The sequence below is a fragment of the Parasteatoda tepidariorum genome, chromosome 6 (assembly GCF_043381705.1).
Source record: "Parasteatoda tepidariorum isolate YZ-2023 chromosome 6, CAS_Ptep_4.0, whole genome shotgun sequence".
NCBI classification, from domain to species: Eukaryota; Metazoa; Arthropoda; class Arachnida; order Araneae; family Theridiidae; genus Parasteatoda; species Parasteatoda tepidariorum.
This window is the reverse complement of record NC_092209.1, coordinates 47,626,737-47,651,628: the sequence shown is the minus strand read 5'-3', so window position 1 is coordinate 47,651,628 and position 24,892 is coordinate 47,626,737. Positions and strand designations below refer to the sequence as shown.

General features: G+C 28.4%; 1 protein-coding gene across 1 annotated transcript in view; it reads left to right on the top strand.

Annotated features, from left to right (window-relative positions):
• Window positions 1-24,892, top strand: part of LOC107436315 (protocadherin Fat 3) — a 204,753-nt gene that overhangs the window by 86,790 nt on the left and 93,071 nt on the right. Inside the window, exons 12-15 of the mRNA XM_016047974.3 lie at window positions 8,473-8,646; window positions 11,430-11,735; window positions 13,286-13,497; window positions 20,520-20,649. Coding sequence (XP_015903460.1) covers window positions 8,473-8,646; window positions 11,430-11,735; window positions 13,286-13,497; window positions 20,520-20,649 — 822 coding nt within the window. The remainder of the gene's footprint in view (window positions 1-8,472; window positions 8,647-11,429; window positions 11,736-13,285; window positions 13,498-20,519; window positions 20,650-24,892) is intronic.

Below are 24,892 nucleotides of genomic sequence, written 5' to 3'. Positions count from 1 at the left end.
AAAAGCGTCGCAGTTTCATTGCTATTTAAATTATGCTAGAAGCATAAAGAGAACATAAAGAATATGTATTTAAGTATATTATTTGCGCATGGAGAAAAATATACTAGTAAAATTATCGCACTAATTGGTAATGACATTTTTGGTGAAAAAAACAAAAACAATTCTAATAAATAAAACCAAAATATAAGGCATTTAGGCCACTCATTTGGCAATTTTTCCGGTCATGTGGTAACGGTTAATAGGAAATTCTGTTTTTCAAAATCATAGTTTTCATTACTACACATTTAGTTAAAAATACAAAACTGAAAAATAAATTTAACTGAATAAATAGTTTTTATGGCATGCATCATCACCATGATAAAATTATCACGGTATTCCCCATTTACCGAATTTTATTACGTATTATAAAACTATATTTTATTGTTAATTTTCTAAAATAATTGGGAAAAATTATCGAACGTTTTGGTTTTCCCATAGACTCTAGAGCCAGCAATAAGGTAAATAAATTTTAACATATTCTGATAGTTTTGACCATAATTTCTTTTCTCAATGTATAAATTGTTTCAAAATGAATAGAAATACTATTAGCAATTCGCTTAGGAAAAATGGATAATCTTAATAAACTAAGAAAAGCACTATTTGAGTAAAGTTTTTTTTGTAATTAAATCAAATTATTATACCGATGAGACATCTGATGAAAACTGTAATTGTTAAAACAGTATATAAACTTATTTATTCTTAAAAATATTAACAACTGTTTTGCTTTCTTTTACAATGACCACTTTTTTTAAAAAAATAACGAGCACGTGAAAGTGAGTTACGTTGCATTATCAATGTGTATTAAAATTGTATTAATGCGGATGCTTTTTTTTTTAAATTTTAAACTTATATCTTAAAAGAAAAACTCAGGCTTTACACTTGGTGCCTATTTATTAAAAATATTTTTTGTTACGATATTTAAAAATCATTAAAGATTAGAATAATTATTCACAAAGGGTATGCATAAAATAATGGAATTGTTTTTAAATAAATCTAATCGCGAAATTTGGAATATATATTTTTTTTAACACTGAACATTTTCTCTAAACATGTATGTACTTGAATCAATCCTAAACTTTGAAAAATAAAGAGACACTGTTCAAAATAAGTAGGTCTTAAAATTGGTCAAAAAAGGGAAAACCGCATAGGAAGGTAGGTAGTTAAAAATTGTACTCATTATCACAGAATACTCTTATAATTTTAATTATTCCGCAAAATGTGTTCATTTGCTGACATATTTGTCTATGAAGGTTTTTTCTTTCTTCATGCAATATCACCTTACATTCAAATTGAAGAACCCTTTCAGCAATTTATCACTTATTGTCCGATGTAAGTTAGAAAGTTATTGTAAATATTTTAACAAATGTTATTAAAGCTAGGGAAAAAATTCAAGCCAAGTTTTTATTATTATTTTAGTTGCTTTAAGTCATCCGCATAATTTTTAAAAAATGCTGCATCCTAGTCTCCTAATTTTTAAAATATCTCATGATTTATAGTGTTAATACTATTAATATTTCTCATTCCAACAGATGGCGCTCTGCGCTGTAATGTAAAAATTAATTGTTATTTAGATTTCTCTCCGTCATTAAAGCACTAGCGTCATTCCTTTTTTGATATTAAATTTATTTTCTGTTAAAGGCGCTTCATAAATTGAACCCCGAGACCATCGTATTTAATATATAATTATAAATGTTTTGCTTCTATCAATTTGATTTTCAGTGCCTTAGGATTTAAACACAGATATTGAAATAAATTTGCAATTTCTACTACATTAATCAAGTTTGATGTCACATCAAAACATGCATAGTAGGGGGTCGAAACTCCGCATTTCTAAAATGGATTCTCAATGGCATGCAGACGTCAATAACCATGGGATATAGTACAAAATGCTCATTATTAATAATGATCATGAATAATTTTCTGATTCATCGTTTTTGACCTAAATGTACATGCCAAGATAAATATGCAATTTGTCAAAACTAACTTACTTAATTAAAATAAAGCCCTTTAAATGAAGGATTTTGGGAGAGATCATTCGTTTTATGACCTACAATTGATCTAACACTGAGGTCTTAACACAAACGTCAATCATTTTGAATGGCATTAGCTTTACATTTTTTTAACTTCTTAGATACATTGATTGAAGAAATAAATTATTAATTTCTAAATTTCGTGTTTATTCTCATTTTGAAATGGAAAGTAAAACGATTTTGTTACGAAATGGCTTCACAATCGAAGGCTGGAATTGGATTTGAATAAAAATACTTCTGCTATTCTCATTGGAATTCTTAAATGTTCTCATTAAAACAAAACTAAAGTATTATCTTGAAAAACATGTCAAATTGATTCATATGGATTTCATTTCTATTATGTATAACTGAAACTTAATATCTTAATATATAATTTGAAATCAACCGTAGATATTTTCATTAAAATGAGGCTAAAATATTATCATTATAAACAAGCTTAGAAGTTTTCTCACAAGTTTTTAATTATTAAATATTTTAAACAAAAATGACTAGCATAATAACTTATTTGTTGAAAAATAACTGCTTTCCTTATAAATAAATTAGAATTAAAAGAGAAGGTTCAACTGTCAAAAAAAAGAAGCTCCTCTAGCCGATTAGAATTAACTCTGACTCAAATTAAATTTCAAATTCAATATTTTCCAACTAATTCTCTAATTTCATTAGTAGCATTATATAAATATTAGCAAATTGTAACTAATACCTAATTCCTGACATTCGGGATTTAAAATTATTTTGCACACTATCGAAAAATGTATCTTTTTCCCTAGAATAGTAAAGAAATCAGCTTTATATATTCTAAAAATACATCTTATCATATAGAAATTTAGTTTATATTAGAATTTTATACCTTATTGTAAACTAACACAGAAGCGAAAGTGAAACTGAACATCTAAAGTTTTTTTTTCAAGGATCGTAGGTTTTCAATTATTCAGTATTGTTCAACAAAACTAGCCAACATAATACCTTGATTGTTGAGGAAGAACTGCTTCACTTATAAATAAACCAGAATTGAAAGAGAAAGCGCGATTGTCAAAGATACTTTCTCTAGTAAATCGGAATCAACTCTGACTGAGATATCCCAGATAAAGTAAAGTTTTTTTATACTAATTTTAGATCAACGAGAAGAAAAAAGGACTTTTTGTATTCTTTTTCTTCCTCTTGACTATTAAGGATATTGGAAAAACTAGTTGACAAGAAAGTCGTCTTGCGGAAGTGCTTGGGTTCAAAAGAATTTTGTTTTTGTTCCCTTCTTAAAAAGATTTTGTCCCTTATTTGTAAAATACAAATGATGAGTTTCGAAAAGAATATTCTATTTTAGTTTTTCTGTGTATGCTTTTTTCTTTCAATTTGATAGTATTCACATTTATTTTAGGAGATTTTGATCTATTCATGTCCTATTTTAGAACATAGAATAATTATAACCAACTAAAAATGTTAATGCAGCTACAAATCTTGTTTATTGTAAATAATGATTTTTCATATATAATTTATTTGCTTACGCTAGTTTATGACATTATTTCCACAAAAACAGCTGCTTTCAAATGAGAAAGTGTTAATAATGTTAGGCATTCGTAATCTCGAAGAGATAGCAAGCAGTTTATTGGACGAAATTGATTTAACTACTTAAACGAAATTTCAATTACTTAGATTTTAAAAAACGAAAAGTAATTTTTTTAAGGTTTAAATGTTAAAACACCATAGATCGATACAGCCACAAATCTTGTTTATGATAAATAATAATTGTATTGTTATAATTGTAAAGGCATTTTTTATATATAATTTATTTGCTTGCGTTAGTTTATGACATTATTTTCACAAAAACAGCTGCTTTCAAATGAGAAAGTGATAACAATGTCAGGCATTCGTAATCTCGAAGAGCAGTTTATTGGACAAAATTGATTCAACTACTTAAACGAAACTTCAACTACTTAGATTTTAAAAAACGAAAAGAATACATTATTTTAGGGTTTAAATGTTAAAACATCATAGATCGATACAGCCACAAATCTTGTTTATGATAAATGATAATTATAAGTCATGATTTAACGGCTCAAACTTGTTCATATGTAACATTATCCGAGCAAAAACATTTTTTCTTGAAATGACAAACAAGACATTTATGACAAGTGTTCATAATCATCTCTAAAAGATGTGAGGAAGAGCTTAGCAATATGCCGTACAAAACAATTCAAATAAAATAAATTAATTGAACATTTTTAACGCCTTAGATTTTAAAAAATGCAAATGGCTTAAGATTTTACTTTAAAAACACCATTTAGTGATGTAGTCAGAAGTAAATTTAGTGATGTAGTTAGAATAAATTATAATTGTCATTCATAATTTATTGGCTCACACTTGTTTAAATCATTATCCGTGCTAAAACAGTCGTTCCTAAAATGTCAAATAAGGCATTTATATCTAGCGTTAAAATCATGTTTAAGATACATAAAGATAAGACAATGCTTACAATATTTAAAATCATATAAGAAAAAACTAAACTAACGTTTTATCTACTTTGATTTTAATAAAAACAAGTGAAAAATCTGTTTAAGGATTTAATTTCAAAACACCATTTAACGAGGTAGTCATAACTCTTGTTTAGAATAAATAATAATTGTCAGTCATAATTTATTGGCTCACACTTGTTTATATCATTATCCGCGCAAAAACAGTTGTTCCTAAAATGACAAATGAGGCATTTATGTCAAGTGTTCATAATCATCTTTAAGAGATACGAAGATGAGCTTTGCAACATGCAGTATAGAACAAAAGAAATATCGCCATTTTGAACGCTTGACCTCCTGAACGTATGATACTGACGTAATGGCTAGATATTCTAGTAAAACAGGGCGGCCATCACTTTCTGAACATTCCAACTCCTCCACTAACAACACGTGAGAAAGTAAACGCTGGATCACCTTGAGTTATGCTGGACTGACATACTTTCTTTTAGATATATTCATTCTTTATTGTTTTTATTTCTCCTTTTTAAACCATTGTTAAAAAAACATGCGGATTCTATTTTGCGATTTAGTCAGCATATTAGCTGCAATTCATTTTAATTTGTTTTTTAGTTAGCTTAATTTATTCTTTCTCACAAGGTTTAGTTTGTAACTTTAACCGTACCTGGTGATTATTGAACTAGAAAGTGGTTTTTTGTAGTTCTTCTGTTACAGTTTCACGCTTTACTGCCTTGATATCATATTAACTCAATAAAAGTACTTTAGCTTTGTTAAATGATAGAGAAAATCTAATCCAGCGTGAAATCTGAGTCCCAATATTTAAACTGGGCGTTATTGTTGTGAATAGTTTGAACGCCTGAAAGCGTAACTGAAAACAGGTGTTGAACGAAAATTATTTTTTTTAATGATTAGAAGGTCAGTTTTAGATTAAAAAAGAATTAGGTACAATTAGTGTTTGCAAGTTTTTCTTTTCGCTCTTGGTTTTTTAACACTACAATGAGCATTTTAAACATTACTAATATGAATCTGTCGTAAATGTTAGCTAAATAGCATCACTAAAGTTTTTTAATATTTTTTGTAGAAATTATACTATTGTAGTCCAACACCGGGATTAAATGGTTTAAAATAAATTAATAATATATAATTTTTTGAATAGCGATATAAATAGAATTGAGATATTTCCTTTAACATACAGTTTCTTTTTTTATTTATAGCTTCATAATATGAATTATGTTGCCTTGATTCATATAATCTGTTTCGGTATGCAATTAAAATAAAAATGCAAAATTCGGTATGCAATTAAAAGAAAATCGATCGGTCAGCTGGTTAATCAATTGGTTAAGCTTTTAATATCTATGAGAACATAAAAATATTTTTTTAAAAATTAATTCAAAGAAGATACTCCAAACATTGGAGCGATAATACTTAACTCCAAATAATAAGAAAACACCAGAAAATGATGAAAAGTTAATAATTAATAAATACGAAATTTTAATGTGTCAAAAATTTAAGAAAAAAAATTGCATAACATAATGAATGTTCTAATATAAAATGGAATAAAAATCTCGTTTGTCAATCGAATTTAAAACTCTAAGTTATTCAGGTACCTAACAGTCCTTCTCATTAAAAATAACAAAAGCAGAAATACCCAGTGAAAACTCTATTTTTAAATCAATATCAGTGCTTAATACTATTGGTAATTTTTTGAAATTTTTAAAAAAATTTGTCATTGTATATTTTGCCAATTGAGGCATATAACAAAACACTAGGATACACTTTCTTTTTTGCAAACTACTTTTTATGTAAAAATGGTCAATTTAGTAAAGAAGAATTTGCAGTTAAAGCATTTGTCAAGATTATTTGTCAATGTCAGTAAAGAGCAAGAGCAATTTAGTAGAGTAATTAATAAAGAGCAATTTGCTTGATTTACTTCCACTATTACTTTAAACAATATTTCTTGTACTTTAGAGTCAAAGATTTCTCTGACTTAGTTCGTTTAACCAAAATAGCAACGCTATAATACATACAATTAATAAAAACGACATTTAATACAATAAAAAATTACTAATTCTAATTACTTCTTTTCTTGTTACGTCAAATGTTTCATTTGATGGGCCAAATAATACATCATAACTCACGACATGCTGTCATTTAATTTCTTATAGTACTTTCAGAAAGTGTTATTAAATATGCCATAAAATGATGCTTTCATTTTGAGAGCCTCGGTTGTTTTTTTCGTTGTATCTGCCTAAATAGTTTTTATTTTCCGCACATCATATGTCTAGACAAGTTGGTGCCGAACCCCGACTTTTTGTTCTGAAAAAACCCATTGTGATCACAATATTAAGTTAAATAGATGCTTTTATCTAAAATTATTAAAAAATAACTGTTGCAGCTAATATTCCATCTCTGTGTGACTTCTTAATTCGTTGGATAATTTATTAATAAACAAAATCAGTTTTAATAAATGATTTTATGGCTTAGTATGTTATTGTTCATTTAAATTTTAAATTATTGAATTTTTACTTTTGTAACCAAATCTAGTATCTTTTTATAATTTCTAAAAATTTTTATCTTTTAGTGTTAAAATATTGGAAAATCTGCTTTTGTATACTTGATATAGCGTTTCTAATACTGATGTACAAAAAGAACTAACTCGGAAAGTCTCTTTCCGGGTCTTAGTTTATTAAAAAATAATCTTTAAAAGTTAAAGATTAAAACCAACACATGGAGATGAGTTGTGAAAAGTGTGCAAAAAATAAAATTAATTTTATTTTAGATCATGTCAAACAAATAGACTCGGTTTACCTTTCTGAATAATATATATGAATTTTACACTAGACTGAATGTTGTATAAATTGAAAGACTGAAGTAGTTAGTCTAGCCCTTCCCAAATTATTTAAGTGCAGATCAATTAGACATCCGAAATATTAAAATATAATTAATGACTGTAGTAAAAATATATTATCATCGAAATTTTATTTGATTTTGTTAAAGAAAATATTTGATTAAATTGGACCCTGGCTTTTCAATTCTACGCTTACATTTACAAAATTATTATTATTATTATTATTTTCATTTATTTTTGTATTTTTTATGTTTATTTTTATATTTGTATTATGAATTTCGTCATCTATTCTTGTTACATTTTAAACAATAATAAATATTTAACGAAAAATGTTAATTTGAAAAACAATACATGAGTAGGTGGTCAATCTAGCATTTTGACCACATAAAAAAAATGGAAATCACAGAATTGATGTGAGAAAAATATTACAAATTATAATGTTAATGTAATCGTTTTTATAACTATTGTAATTTAACAATTGCAATGCACTTATAAATTTTACTTTTCATTGCTTACACGCATTATACATCACAACAGCTTTCAGTCTATTCATATTTGCACTGAAATATGAGTAGACTCTATATTATATACGAGTAGACTCTATACTATTTCAGTAAATTTTGTTTTCTTAAATTTAACACATCCCTTCATGTAAAAACATCTACGAAGTCTACTTTAACGTTGCACAGCAATTTTAAGAAAGTTTTAAAACAATAAAGTATTTTGAATTTATATTGAAAATATAAATAACATTATACTTTAATTTCGAAACCTAAAAACCTATTTTGGTCATATTTAACTATTCAGAAAAATAGTATCAATCGCATCTCGAGATTAAATATTCAACTTCTAACGCATTAAGAACTATATATGTACGTATTTAAAAACAAATTATACGTACTAAACGTACGCACTTAAAGGCTTATAAGTACTTAAAGACTAATTTTAAAATTAACAGGAGCTTTTAAATAATAATAAAAATATGGAATTATATAATGCATTTTAAAATATGCGATGCTGAAAAAAGAAATTGCTTACACTATTTTATACGTAAATTCGTCCTATATTAAACATGAAATTTGATTTTTTTCAGGCAACCCAAACAGATAACAGTTTGAGATCAGCAATGGCGAAAGTCGACGTTCAAGTTTTAGATGTGAATGACAACGTCCCAGAATTTGAATATGAAATGTATAATATAACAGTTATGGAAAATTTACCCCCTGGTTTCACTGTTGTCCAAGTATCCGCTTTTGATGAAGATTCGGTAAGTTTCTGTTCAGCAATAAAGCTTAAATGCGTTCAAACGATTCTGTATTATATCTAAAAATGTAGGCTACAGTCAGAGAGTATTAAAACGTATTTCATATCAAGGGCATTATATTAATAAATTCAATCATAGCTTGAAAATGCAATTGAAGCATGTATATTATAAGTATCTAAAATCCAAAATTGTATTCCAAAAACATATACATTATGTTTTTTAATGCGGTGTAACATGAAATTTTAAGTTCTATATTCTTCTATGGTATTATTGTTCAAAATTTATTGAACATATTTTGTTGTTATCGCACATCTCAGAAGTCTAGCAAGACTAAATTAGGTTCATGACCTTAGTGAATATTTGATAAATATTACGGAATACTTACCAAACAACAAAAGCAGCAAAAAAGTAAAATCATATTTAAATCATGTTAAATCTTCTTACATTAGATATTAAATTCATAAAACTCAGCATTTTGCCGAATAAAATAAGAGACACAAATGCTACTTTCTGGTTCAAAGATCGGTGCAACTGCTACTGCTAATAAAATTAGCTTTAGTTTCACTTAATTAAAAATTTAAATTTTCTATATTAAACATTCGTTTAATACTCTACTATGTAGTTCGTTATTTATTGTTTTGCTATTAATTCGGGAAACTCATATACTGATAATCAATTTTAAATATACTCTTAAGCCAAACATTTAAAAAAGCTACTAACAAGGGAAACTAGGGAAGTGTGACTCGCCAATTTTGAAATAAACTAGTGGGATGTATGCCTTATGAGGAATAATTTTAGGGGGCAACATTCGTTTCGGCCCATAGAAGGTCCTATGAGAGATAAAATATTATTCAATATAAAGAAAAATCGGTATTTTATTACTTCAATGCAGACTATTAGTTATTGTAATTGTCTTATAATCCAATTAATTTGTAATTATTTGGATAATTAATTAATTTGCTGAGTAATAAATTAATCAGAAAAGTAATTAATTATTAATTAATTGTTAATTAATTTCAATTAATTAATTGATTTGCAATTACGCACTCCAATTAATTTAGAAAGTTTTTTGAGAAAAAATAATTAAAAAAAATTGATGTCAATTTTTTTTTTAAAATTAACCTAACAAGTTTTTCTAAAAAATTACAGATATATAAAATTTTCGAAATCAATTTTGACAATAAATATGCATTATATAGAACGTGAAAGTACCACAAAATTAATTGGAGTATGAGACAATTACAATAACTAATAGTCTGCATCGAAGTAATAAAATACCGATTTTTCTACATATCGAATTATTTTTTATCTCTCATAGGACCTTCTATGGGCCGAAACGAATGTTGCCCCCTAAAATTATTCCTCATAAGGCATACATCCCACTAGTTTATTTCAAAATTGGCGAGTCACACTTCCCTAGTTTCCCTTGTAAGTCATCTTGGTAAGGTCCTTAAATGATTTTCGGGAAATTTGTTAACCTTAGAGTTGGCAACCCGAAAGGTATAGCGAAGATTATAATAATAGTACCTCTCAACATTTTTGCTGGTGATGAAATTACAATTAGTTACGTAAACGTATTCAAATTTTCCCTAGCACTTTAAAATATTAAATCATACTTATTAGGCCTTTTTTATGCTACACTATAAAAAAAATTCTGAATTAAATTACGGTATGAAGTAACGGCCCTTTTCGTGTATCATTCGTGAAATCAATTTTTACCGTAAAATATTATACCATAATATTTACCGTAATATTCATTTAATGAGAGTGATTTACTGATTACACGGTAATCATTAATTTAAAAATTATGATACTTAAGATTTTTTGTTCCGTAATATATTCTGGTAGATATTGTGCTTGGTAGTCAATATAATTTCAATTTAAATGCAAATAACAAAAATTGCATAATTATTTGAGAAAAATCTCCGATCAAAAGATATAGAAGTTGGCAGGTTTGTAAGTTGTTATTAATTCGAGAAACTCATATACAGTGACACCTCCAACAAAGACCACCTCTGTATAGCAACCTCCTCTGTTTACAACCACTTTTAGGAGGTACGGAATTTTTTCCATAGACTTTGTGTTGAAGAAAACCTTAAGGAGAGACCATCAGAACCTCTCCCAGCGAACAGGAAAATCTCCCCACGAAATACGGAAAAGGTCAAATGAGGAAACACGAAAAGTTTTAAAAAAATATTGAGCAAACAAAGTAGATTTAAATGTATTTAAAATATTTGCGGCTCTTATTTAGAAAATTCTTTTTGACGATGTCTGAAAGAGATCTACATCCTTGTGTTGCAGTCAACTTGCACTGAAACGATACTATCAATTGTTTATTTTCAGAGTTGAAATTTAAATTAGGAAAAGAAAGTTATTTTTGAAAACATTAAGCATATCAAGCTTACAATATCCTCTTCTCATTTTTTAAAGCTAATTAATTTTTATGATATAAAATTAAATGCAAACTTAAACAAAATACATAATTGTTTATTTATTTAAAATAGTTCCATCATTCATAATTATTAAATTTGTTTTTACACATAATTAGAGGTCATTTTTATTGATGCTAATTTATATTCATCAGTCCAGTTTTCATGAAGGTATTTCCACACCTAGAAAATAACACTGAGTAAAAATAAAATCGCTTGAAAAAAATCATGAACTTTCGATGAAATCATGTACTAAGTGATCTTGGCGTTCTCACATTTGTTAAATAATTTTATAAGAAAACTATGTTGCTCCATGTAAGAAATTTGTTTAATTTTAGCTTTCATTTTTTATTTCAGGGTGATAACGCTGAGTTCAGATATGAACTGGAAGATGAATCAGGAGCTTTTTCTATTGATCCATCGGGTGGATCCATCAGCGTCAAGGATCCCAGCAAGCTTGATAGAGAAACCAAAGATGTCATACGGATGAAAGTGTTTGCCAAAGAAAAAAAGCCAAATGTTAATCCAAATGCCAAACCTACTCCAGCTATTGTTGAAGTACATCTTCTGGATGCGAATGACAATAACCCTCAATTTGTTCCTAGCAGTGTCTACATGTTCAGTGCAACCGAAGTTGATGCTCCTTTTTCAATTGTAGGACAAGTAAGTATCATCTTAGAAAATTATTTTCACATAGTAATTAATTTCTCAGGATGCATTTATTTTAGTTCTTAGAAGCAAATATCAAATAGGATAAGCTTAATTTTAAATAAGCTAATATATTATAATCCCAGTATAACATAACAAGTGTTGACGTTGCAGATTTAATACAAAAATAAAGTAAACTTTAAAAAAAGGCCATGCGGTTGTGCTTCAGGGAACTAGCCTTGCATTAGAAAGGCTTTGGGTTCGAATCCTGGACAAGGCATAAATGTTCTTTCATTCTCCGTACTATCTGTCTTTACTGTGGGAGTAACGTTGGTCCACCTAATATGGTGCCCCTGAAAGAGTGGCCAACAAATCTGCCTTCAGGTGCCTGTATCACGAAAGGTCATTCCCCAGGAGGCCATTGGGGAAAGAAACTTAAAAAAAAAATCCTAACTAATCATTTTAAACTAAAAAAGAATGATCCCGTTTGTATTATTTATGTTTCTTTATTGCGCAAACTTTACGTCAGTTCGCTAATATGGGTTTCTCTTATGAACGTTTTCTTTTCAAACATTTCTTTTTTAAAAGTAGATCTTTGAAATCTTTCAACCTCGTATATAAAGTATGTCCACTGATAGATAATTCTTTAGTTTGAGTCTAATGTCCGTTAGTTTCAACGTGGTAAGAATTTTCGAAAATTATTTATTACGCAGATACTTTTGTATGAATATAGTCCTGTTAATATGAAAACAACAATTACAATATATGGGTAAGAATGCCTTGAGCTATGCTCAAAATTATAAATTTATTGTATCTGCCATGCATATTTACAAGTATAAATACTATACATCTTTTAAAAATAAAAATATAGAACATTTAGAAAAAAATTTAATAAGAAAAATGTGGAAAAGCATTAGGGTAAATACTTTGGAATTATGACCACCATATTAATTTAATGAAAAATAATCTTTTGATAGATTCCAGATCAGAGATCCAATAAAATAAACCCTAAAATACTTTTATATTGTATAGTTTTATTTTATTTAATAACCGGTCATCGTGATTCTGAGTTTATGACTTTCAATGTTCAACTCCATGGCCCAACCAAGAAGACAAGTGAGCTCCTGGATCGAGTATTGTGACAAACTGCGCTGCGGAACTAATGAGAACCTGCTTTCGCATTGCATGGAGAGAAAAACGTCTAAAACCTTCCAACAACTGCAAGTGGATTCTAACCGATGATCCGTCTACCACTAAAGACATTTTACATTAGCACTGTGGTAGATGCGAACCGGGAGCAGAGTTCGTATCAACCAGCTACCACTGGAGTTTGAACCTGGGCCACCTCATTAGGAGGCGAAAGCTTTATCCCCTGAACCACAGTGACTTTTATTGTATCGTGTAAATATTTATTTAAATTATTGTTCATATTTTTTTGAAAATCAAATAATTTTTTTTAAAATATTATTATCGGCGTTGTGCAGCCAACCCAAATCTCAGGCTTTTCATCCTTTTGGATAGGATAAAAATGAAATCAACTTAATAAATTCAAAATATTTGTACAGGTAATTGCATTGGATCCTGATTTGGATGTGAATGGTGTTGTGCGGTACAGACGTCAGAACGATAGCCTCAGCCAAACAGTTCCATTTGATGTCCATCCTGAAAATGGTTCTATTTACATCATGGAGTCATTTAAGAATATTCGAGAAAAACCAGCTCGCTATACTTTTTTTGTACAAGCTTCTGATTTGGCGAGAATTGAATCTGAGCGAAGGTAAGTTTAATTCTAGTTTAAAAATTTCTTTTCTAATTCGTGTTTTTTGAAGATTTCATTATAATTTAAGGGTAAGTGTCACTATTTTAATCAGTAATTTTTTATGCATAGAGACTTGAATGTTACACCACGAAAAGTTAAAAAAAATCCCATCTTTTACTTCATTTTATGAAATGTGTTTATTGAATTCTGCTTATTTAGGAAAAGTGACCATTATTGTGTGTCATTTTATGAAAATGAAAATTAAATATAAACATTTCTACCAGTTAATGCCATATTAGTAGACTTTAAAATCTTGTTACTCAATTAAAAAAAAAATCAAAAGTTCTATATTTTTTAAAATAAGACTGAGCTTCTTGGAGTTCCCATTAAGCCGGAAACACGATAAATTTAACCATATTCTGATAATCTGAACCATATTTTTTTCCAATGCATAATAAAGCATATCCTTAAAGAATCAGACAAAAAAATAAAAGTAACCATATATAATAAAGTTCACACACACGTTGTTGTTAAATCTGAGAGTACAAATATTCAATATTTGCTTTCATTTTTAAAACAACATTTTTTTTAAATTCAATTTCGTTATAAGTTATAATATGTAAAGCAATATGAAGCAGTTACAAGTTAAAGAAAATCCCTACTGGCACTATTTGAAGCTCATTAACCTGATTTTGTTTTTCAAGGATACGATTTGGTTAACGATTATTTTTATTTCGAAGGCAACAATTCTGAAACAAAGGATTCTGAAATGATAAATTGTTATGAGTAATGAGAAAGTTTCGATTTAGATATGAGTTTTCAATAAAAAAGTATTTTATGGTTGTCCCTCTAGGAAAAGAAAAGTCATGACCACTTACAAACACGACTCATAACTTCTACTGCAGTTATTTCTCTTCATTTACTGTCTATTCATTAAAGGCGTGTCTATTAAAATTTGAAGAAAATTTTTTTTTTGAAACCAGTTAGTGTAGTATGTCAACAACAACAACATGAATTGATTTTTATCACGCTACAATGCTACAAAATGGTTTTGATAAATTCTTAATTTTTTTTTTATTTGATAACTCATCACGCCTTATATATAAGCATATAATATTATATTAAGCAATTATATATAAGCATAACTTATACTGTAAACAATTCTGGATTAAATTACGGATATTTATTTTAGTAAAAACCATTTTTTACGGAGCATGATACGGAACAAAATATATCTTCTGATATATCTGAATTTTTACTTTATTAGTTGTAGTGAAATCACTGAATCACTCTACTTTAACAAATATTACAGTAAAAATTACAGTATAATATTTTACGGTATAATATATTAAGGTAAAAATAGATTTTACGGTAAAATGGATTTTACGGATGGTGAACCCGAAGTGTTGGTAACATTATTTGTTCCAGAAATTTTTACAGTGTAGAGTCTTCTTAATTTTTTTGGCTTTTTTGTTATACACTGGTTATCATAAATTAAGGAAAAATCACAAAAATAGCGATAACTCTTTCAAAAGTGAGCCAAACCGTGCAAAATTTGCATATGTTGTCCACTAAGAGTAGCTGAGTAAAATTGCAATATGCAAATTAGTGGCGCTGCACTCGGCTTACGTCATCTGCCTGGAGCATAAAAGTCCAAGTTTGAGAGAAAGCACACAAATTTTACTGTGATTGCGACATTGAAAATCTGAGATAGCCAATTCGTAATAATGACCTCTAGGCATCATTTGCCTGAAGAACTACGATGGAGAGCCATCGGGAGACTAGAGGCAGGGCAGAGTCAATCAGAAGTGGCCAGATGGCTAAATGTGAGTCCATCTGTGGTTCATAGACTTTGGAGGCAATTTCAAACCACAGATTCGGCATCTAGGAGGTTCAGTCAAGGACGGCCAACTGTTACGACCAGTGCCGATGACCGATATTTGACATTAAGTGCACGCAGGAATAGAACCGCTACTCCGACACATCTTAGATCCTCTCTTGCTGCAGCCACCGGAAGGTTGGTGTCAACGTCAACTGTGCGCAGAAGGCTCCACGAAGGTGGTCTGTATGCGAGACGACCAGCCATTTGCGTGCCGCTCACATCACGCCATAGGAGAGACCGTTTGCAGTGGGCCCGACAACATGTCCACTGGACGTCAGATCAATGGAGGCCTGTTCTCTTTACGGATGAGTCCAGGTTTAGTCTAGAAAGTGACAGTAGACGTTATTTGATATGGAGAGAACCTGGGACCCGTTATCATCCATCAAACATCCGTGAAAGAGATGCATACGGAAGAGGCAGTGTCTGTGTTTGGGGAGGCATATCCTTAGGAGGGCGCACATACCTCCATGTCTTTCCAAGGGGAACCGTGAATGCTCAGGTTTATCGAGACAACATCCTTGATGCTTATGTGCGCCCATATGCCGGGGCAATTGGTGATTGCTTCCTGTTACAGGACGATAATGCAAGACCACACAGAGCTCGCATTGTTGATGATTATCTTCAACAGGAAACAATTACTCGCATGGAGTGGCCAGCTCGATCCCCGGACTTGAATCCTATCGAGCACGTTTGGGATGCTCTAGGGAGGCGTGTATCTGCCATCAATCCGCCCCCTCAGACCCTTGCCACGCTTGCAACTGCTTTACAAGAGCAATGGCTCTCACTTCCTATTGAACTGATAGACCGCATAATTGAAAGCATCACACATCGCTGTTTGTGCTGTATTGCTTCTAGAGGCAATCATATTCCATATTAAAGGTACTTTTTCTATTGCAAACCGATACTTCCAATTTGTTTATTTTATACATGTGCTAATTTCTATACTACTATTAATGTCTGATAATTTCTTTTTATGTTGTTTAATACCTTACTATGTGTTGTATATTGTGGGTAAGTTTCATAAAATTCCATGTGTAATTTCTTGAGTTATCGCGATTTTTGTGAATTTTCCTTAATTTATGATAACCAGTGTATGATAAAAAAAAGTTAGAAAAACTATTTTTTTCTCTTTTATGAGCAATTATTTAAAAAAGAAACATTTTTAATTTCAGCGTAATTAGAAATTGACTTTTCTAATTTTTGATATAACTGAAAATTTATTAATTATTTTTTTTACATTTGTTGATTAATGGTATGATGATAAAATATAATGTTAATTGTAATATTTTTCTTTTTAATTTTTGTTTATCTCATTCTCTTATCAAATATTTGAGGGCTTGATCTTTTTATTCATTATTAACAATAGGTTCAACAATTAACTGAATTAATACAGAAAGAAGGAGAAACGAAAAAAATATTACTGTTTACTTATTCTAGTGTTCTTTCTGCTGGTTTTAATTGCCATTGTATATAATTATAATAACTACTTTTAAAAAACATATATTTTGTAAGCAGTGTTATTTATTCTTCTGACAATAGTTATCTTTAAGCATAAAAAATTAAATAATTAATAATAAAGAAATTAATTGCCTATTAATTTTTAAGATCCTGCACTGGAAACAAATGCATGCATTGGAAATGGATTTAATCATATGCATTAATAGACTCACACGCATACACTGAGAAGAGATTTATGAAGATATAAACAAATTTCCAGAGCTTTTGTTTTGTTTCCAGAGCATTATGCTGCTCATAATTGTTACTATTTTTGAAGAACTAAAAAAAAAATATTAATGAAAAAAAATATGTTCGTAGCAATGTTATCTATTACATAACAAATTACACAATTACTTTAAAACAATTAGAAACTAACTACATTTTTTAAGAATGCTTTCATTTGCCCTTAAAACAGAGGAATGAAAATACAATGAAAACGGATACACTAAAATCTTAAGCATGCTAATGCAAACGAATTTTTAAAAAAAAATCTTTTGCACTGAAAACAGATGCAATGGAAATTTAAGAATGATGATACAAACAAATTTAAAAAAGAAAAACTTATTCAGTGAAAACACATGCATTGAAAACTTAGACATGGTGATGTATGCAAATTTAAAGAAACTTTTGCAGTGATAACAGATGCACTGAAAACTTAAGCACGCTGATATGAACAAATTTAAAGAAACTTTTGCAACTCAAACTTAAGCATGCTGATGTAAGCAAATTTAAGGAAACTTATGCACTAAAAACAGATGCACTGAATACTTAAAAACATGCAACAGATTAAAAACTTTTGATATAATATTAAACCGCTAACATTACGAAAAGTGCTATTTTTGACTCTATTCTTATTATATCCATTCCTTTAATCTTAAATCTAATTGAAAACCATCAATTATAGAAGACAATTTAAGTAATTCAGAAGGTCAGGCTTTGGTGTTGAAGGTCTATGAGTCGATAACTGTAACAACGTAACTCATTTGGACAATACCTATTTTTCCGGGCTACGAGATTTCCGAGATAACCTAGTTATATTCCTTTGTCAATAAAAGAATTTAGAGAAAATGGAATAGGCCCGAGGGAACAGGTAGAAAATAACTGCGTTTCAGAGGTTATTGGCAATTTTTTTGATATATAGTGTTAAAGTGAAGTTTGTGAAATGTTTTGAACTTTAGCACTTAAGATTACGTTTTGATTGCTAGGAAGTGTGAAGAAGGGTAATTTGATGATAGTAGACGTTTAAATTAAGTGAATAAAACTTACCCTAGGGCTTTGGGGGATTTTGTAGGAAGTGTTTCCTGGTTTGGATATTGAAATAGCTCCTATTTTTTAAATTGGTTTGTGTATAATTTGTGTAAATAATCAAATAATAAATTTTCTGAAAAAGCATTTAAACTTTCATAGCACGCTTTTTTGTATAGATTCGTTAAAGTTTAATAATAGGAGAAACAGGATGCGTGTTAATCAGGACAGTCTTAATAGTGTGCGGGAATATAAATTTTTTGGGCCCTTATAACATGCCATGCTGTTTAAAATAGAATTAAAAAACTTCACATTCATAAAATAAAGCATTTTTAAGATGTGCAATAATTTAAACAAATTTAAACACATTTTAATTGCCCCAAAAAACGCAATGCGCATAAAAACTTCATTGGAACGTAGAAAAAGAGATTTCGGTTGCCATTTAAGTTTTCATAGTTATAAATTATTCAAAATATTGTTGTTTGCATACCATCAATCACTATTTGTAGAAAGAAAAACAAAATGCACATTTTATACAATAGAATATATTTATTTAAAAAAAAGATGTATATATTAATTTTTGATATTAATAATTATTTAACTAAATTTATTGAAAAAAATATTTATTTAAAAAAATATATAAGGCAATTTTGTTTATTCTTAGTTTTTCTTTTAAATACAATTTGTAAAAAGTGAGATTCTCAAGAACCCCAATAGTGCCCGGGACCCCCGGTCACTCTTCGGGTGTGTCCATGAGTAAAGACGGTACTGATTTTAATGCTTATTGCTTCTGCAAAAAAAAGGGACGATTTTGAAAACTTATGAAAATTTCTACGTTGTTCATGCAGAAGTTTATTAAGATTTGCACCGAGTGAACATTTCATCAAAATTAAGAAATTACTGTCTTTACTTGTTTCGAAATATGAGTTTCGAGATAAACTTTAGTTCTAATGCAGTAATTATATATATATATTTAAAAAAGGAATTCGAAGGATTTCAATAAGAAAGGATTTCGAGTAAATGAGTGCTCAATCCTTATTTCAGTCATTTATGAATTGAACCTATAAAAAATGCTTGAAAAGGATTCCACTTACTCTTGAACCATTCTGTCTATCTGTGCAAAATGTTTTATAATCAGACAAAAAAAAGTTTGGTGGCTTAAGAAATAACCTGAGATGACACACGAAGGAAAAAAAATATTTCGTCAATTATTAAAAAATTTGCTCCTATTTTTTAAAAAAAAATTCTCGTGCTTTTATGGCGAAATGATATATAAGACTTAAAAAACAATCTTAAACTTTAGTTAATTTTGAAAATGAGAATTTTGCTTCTAAACATATAATTAATGAAATTCAAGTAACAATGCATTTTTTCTGGGAAAATAAAATTATTTTTAAATAAATATTTTGAATTTTAAAAATATATCGAATTGAATTTTAAAAATATTTATTATTATTCTATTGTGTCTTATGATTTTAAGTGTTGTATTAAAAATAAAATAAATGTTTCTATTGAAACCAGAAATTGTGATAAAATTATAAACATTCATTTAAATCAAACTCTTCAATAAATTATTTTAAAATCTGATCGAGCTAACAGAAATCCTTAAACATAAAAGAACGAGATTCTTTTTCTAATTTTAGAATTTTTTTATTTTTTTAAATTCTAATTGCAAAAATGAAATGGGGAAATGAATGGGGGAAGTATGAAAAATTTATAATATAATTAAAAATTGTTAATTAAAAATTATTAAAAATTGTTAATGAATGCATAATATTTTCAGCTACACACACAAAAAAATAATTATTATAACAATTTGAAGAATAAAAAAATGACATTGCTTCATGACCATTGCCTTCTCCTGTTATGTTCATTGCGTTGTTATCTTACGTTATGTCTTATGTTTTTAATTTTTTTAAAATACTAATTGCAAAAACGAAGTATGAAAAATTGTAGTATAATTATTATGATATTTAGTTATAACTATTTTGCGTGAAAAATTGTTAATGAATGCATAATATTTTCAGCTACACCAGAAAATAAAAGAATTATTATAACAATTTGAAATTTTAAAAAAATGGCATTGCTTCATGACCATTGCTTTCTTATGTGGATTTTTTTCGCCAAGCTAAGTTTTTAGTTTTTTTTTAAATATACTATACCAGATACTTTTTAACGTTGTAACTATAAAACTAAACTAACTAAATAATTAAGCTACTGACTATTTTAATTTAAACGAAACAATTGCTTTCCTTCATTTTTTATTATTTCCAAACTAGAAAGAATACTAGAAAATAACAGTTTGGTTCATATGCAAGAATTCAATTTTTCTTTGTCAGTATTCATATCGAATTTTTTTTTCTGAAATGTCATAAAGGTAATCAAAACTTATCATATTTCCTATCTTCCTCCACAGATCATCGGTCGCAGTTGTCAACGTAAACATCAAGGACATCAACAACAATGCTCCAGAATTTATCGGCGCTCCATATGAAGCTTATATCGGCGAATCTCTACCACCCGGTGCTCTCGTTTATCAACTACAGGTGAGGACAGTTATTCTCAAAACAAAGTTTAACAGGTCATCAATTTCTAACTTAATGTTTCAAAATTCTTTACGACTGTTCCATGCCGCCATTGTTTCATTTGATATCATCAACTGATTGGTCATCAAACAAAACGGTGGTGCGGAGGAATCAGAAAATTAGTAATCAGTCCAAGGACAAATGTTAAACCTCCGCAGACAAAGGACATTGGTAATGAGGGTGTTTTAAGGCAAAGGATTACTTGTCATTACTTTAATAGAATTTCTTCCGGGTCGTGGGGGAAGTTAATGATTTTCGTGAAGGTGGATCATAACATAAACTCGTTCTTTTCGTTGACAAAAAAATGAAAAAAGGATCTTAGTAAGCTATATTGGAGAGAATCCTGAAATAAAAGCTTGTGAGTGGAGATTGAAAAGTAAGGATCTCCCATTTATGGATCTAGTCCCAATTTAGGGAAGTGAATCTTCTGATGAGGGTCGCTAAATTCCATAGCAAAATAAATACATAACTACTAATTATTTTTTTAATTTAAATTTTTTTATGCTAACACCCTGTAAAACAGTATTCTAAAAAATTTCGTATCAAATTATCGGTATAGAGTAAAAGCACTTTGCGTGCATCATCCGTAAAATTCATTTTATCTAAAAATACATTTTTACCGTAAAATATTAAACCGTAATTTTTACAGTAATATTTATTTAATTAGAATGATTCAGCATTTTACCGAAATTACCATAAAAATAGCTGTGTTTTCTTTGTTCCGTAATCTGTTTCGTTAAAATTAGATTTTTCTGAAAAAGCATCCGCTCCCTGACAGTCGGTACTTTTTACCTTAATTTGATCTGCATTTTCTTACAGTGTAGGAAAAGTGTTATGTGTGTGTGTTTTTTATTATTTATAGATCTCTTACTTTTTTTTTTGAAAAAAAGAAGATGGGAAACATGTAATATTTAAATTTACTAACTTTTTTCCGCAATTTCTATATATATTCGATGTCATTTTGTTATTTGTTAACATGCATATTAGTTTATAAAAATAAAATATCTTACCAAATACAATTGTTCTGCGCAATATACAGCCTATAAGTTCAGCAGAAAAGTTTCAGTCTATTTTAAGATGAATAATTACATTGTAATTACTGAACAATGAAAAAATCAGCAAATGGATTTTAATGAGTAAAACTAATTCCTTCAGGTTCTGTTTTACATTAGCGGGTCAGCCACCCTATCATTCCTTATTAAACATTTATTCCAAAAATCAATTCTTAAGTTGTCTTGGAAACTATTAATTTTACTCTGAATTCTATTTGTAACTGAAAGAACTAAGAATAAAACTGCTCAATCTATATACAGGAAAATGTGAATATAATATATGTAATATATTCAATATACATAGTAAGTTAGATGCCTAGATCCAACTATATTCGTGTGCAAGCGTGTAACATGTGATTTGATTGTTGGCAACGCGCAATAGCGACACAAATATGATATTGTAGAGAAAAAGCTTAAGCGTTAATAAAAGTGTTTTTAATTTATTTCTTAATCAGTATTGAACGTTTATAAAAAAATGAACATAATATTTGTCATTAAATTAACTTGATTTAGCTACAAAATCGGTTTAAAAATTAAACAGCGAAGCAAATCCAGTTGTAGATTTTTATATTATTTCAATATTTCCAGGGGTGTAAATGCCTTGATGAGTTAAAGAAAATGCTAACGATAAAATAATTGAGTTACCAAAAGTTATCTTTTTGACAAACGAAACATTTGTTCCAAAACACAGAGACAATGATCTTTCAGCGATTAAAAATATTTTTTATAACAAATAAGAATAATTGTTTAATGGTTAAAAAAGCTAAATATCATCAATGAAAAAATTTGTTCCTTTGTTTTTTTATTTGTCTTTTAAGTGGAAATTGTAACAAAAGTATCGAGCTTGTGTATAAAATTAAAATACTTTTGCATGCATAAATCTCATAAAACATCTCATATTGTTTTTTTTTTTTTTTGGTAAATAACAATTCCTTGTATATAATACATGCATTTAATATACACAAATTTAATATGCATGAAATGATTTTTATGGCTATAAATTAATCGTCAAACGATTAAAAAAGAGCAGACGAATATTCAAAAAATAAAAAACTCCATTTTTACGCTTTAAAACAAAATATCCAGAAATTCATTTAAATGAATGTAAATAAATTTCTATATCTTTGTCTATAAATATACAGGGAAATGATGAAAACTAACACTTACTATTGAAAGGTTTTTATGGTTATAAATTACAGTAATCATCCAATGATAATAAAAAGCAAACGAATATTCAAGTAATGAAATATAGGCTGCAAAAAATAAAAAGTAAAAAAAATCAACGATCTCTATTAAAAAAAGACCATGCCTTGCATTTATATGTTCAATTTATAAATCTAATTCCTTACTGTAGGTACACTCTTATTTCAATCTGGGTTGTGTTAAAATCTAATGGATGTGTCATGTTTAAAGACATAAAAACACTTATTGATGGTGTGAGGGAAGTTTATTTTTGTGGCTAAACAGGATCTTCTTTTTGTCACGAAATAGACATTTGCTTACTCGTTACACATTTAAGGTTACATTTCGCCTTTTAAAAGAAAAAAATTGCCCTTGATTTTTAAACAATGGATATCAAAAATTGTCCTTCCGGGTAAATCGTAATAGTTCTAAAAATTAAAAAAAAATGTTATGTTTTAGAAATACTTCGGTTGGGCGACTGACCGCAATTTTTTTCGATATATTTCTTCTACCTGAAAGTAAAACCGGTATGTTGAACTAGAAACAATTGTTATGTAAAACTGATTCCATTTCTGAAGAAAGTTTTTATCGAACAATATGAAAAATCTTTCTAATTTCTGTTGAGTATGAAGTGGATAAATATTTTTTATAGATCGGTGGTAGGCTCAGAGTAAAGACTTTCTATTTAATTTGTTCCATGCGATAGTTTTATTTAAACTATATGTGTTGATTTAAGCATTTAATTTTGAGCTGGATCGAAAATGGAGCAATACAGATTGAAAAATTATGAGAACAAAGCATGTTAAAGATAGTTCATAGCTTGTTTCATCAGATATCATCACGTTCGAGTCATTCCATATAATTAACTCGCAGAAAAGAAATGTTTTATAACTATAGCGCACGATTAGTTTAAAATTAACGCTATTTATTTATATGATAAACTTTTTTTTATTCACATAATTTAGATATAATAATCTAGTGAATACTTTTTAAAAAATAATATTTTTTCATTTCTTAAAAAAAATTTGACCAAAATTGAATTTTTGATAAATTATTCAGTATTCAATATATAGGATAATATTGAATAGAAGTTTGATATTAGTCTTTATGAGCAGCGGGAATATTGTTTTTGGTATCCTTATATTAATACAAAAATACTCTTTTCACTACAAGGATTTGTTGAAGCTAGCGTTAAACACTGCTTTATATTTATTTTTTCCATTTTGTACATCAATATATTGTTTATATTTCGGCGTAAAACGTTGAGTATATAAAATCAATTTATAATTTTGCAAAATTTTCAAAAAAACTTTAGAAACAATTACTTTTAATTAAGAATTTAAAAAAATATGAATATTATTGATAAGAGGCTTTCGTTGTTTATTATAACAAATTAAAAAGAAGTACATAATGTTTATTAAGTTCGATTAAAAGATATCGTTGATCAAGTAAGATAGGACTCCTGCAAAAATACAAAGAATTAATGATGATGATCCTTATCCCAACATTAACGCTTGTATCAGCGAAAGAAATAACGTCGATATCGGAAAAGAATCTAATTCGAAAGAATAATCAATTATTGTTGAAAAAAATATTGTGTATGAATTATTATCCTCGAGAAAAGGAAATTAAAAAAAAAAAAAAAAACAATCAGATGTTACATGATTTAATAATAAAATAAGATGAGACATTTCGCTACATTTTGTGCATAACATTAATACTTGGGTATATTTTTTACTAGTTTTTAATTATTAAATGTTAATAAATAAGATGAAAACATTTATGTCAAGCTTACTCGGAGATAAAATGCAGAACTTATTCACTTACTTATATGCTTACCGCAAAACATTCACAAACATTCTGCTATGGGGATGCATAGTGAAGACATTTCTGATAATAAAAGAACCATAAATCTCGTTAATAAAACCAAAATATTTGGCATTTAAACCATTAATTTGGATTTTTTCGTT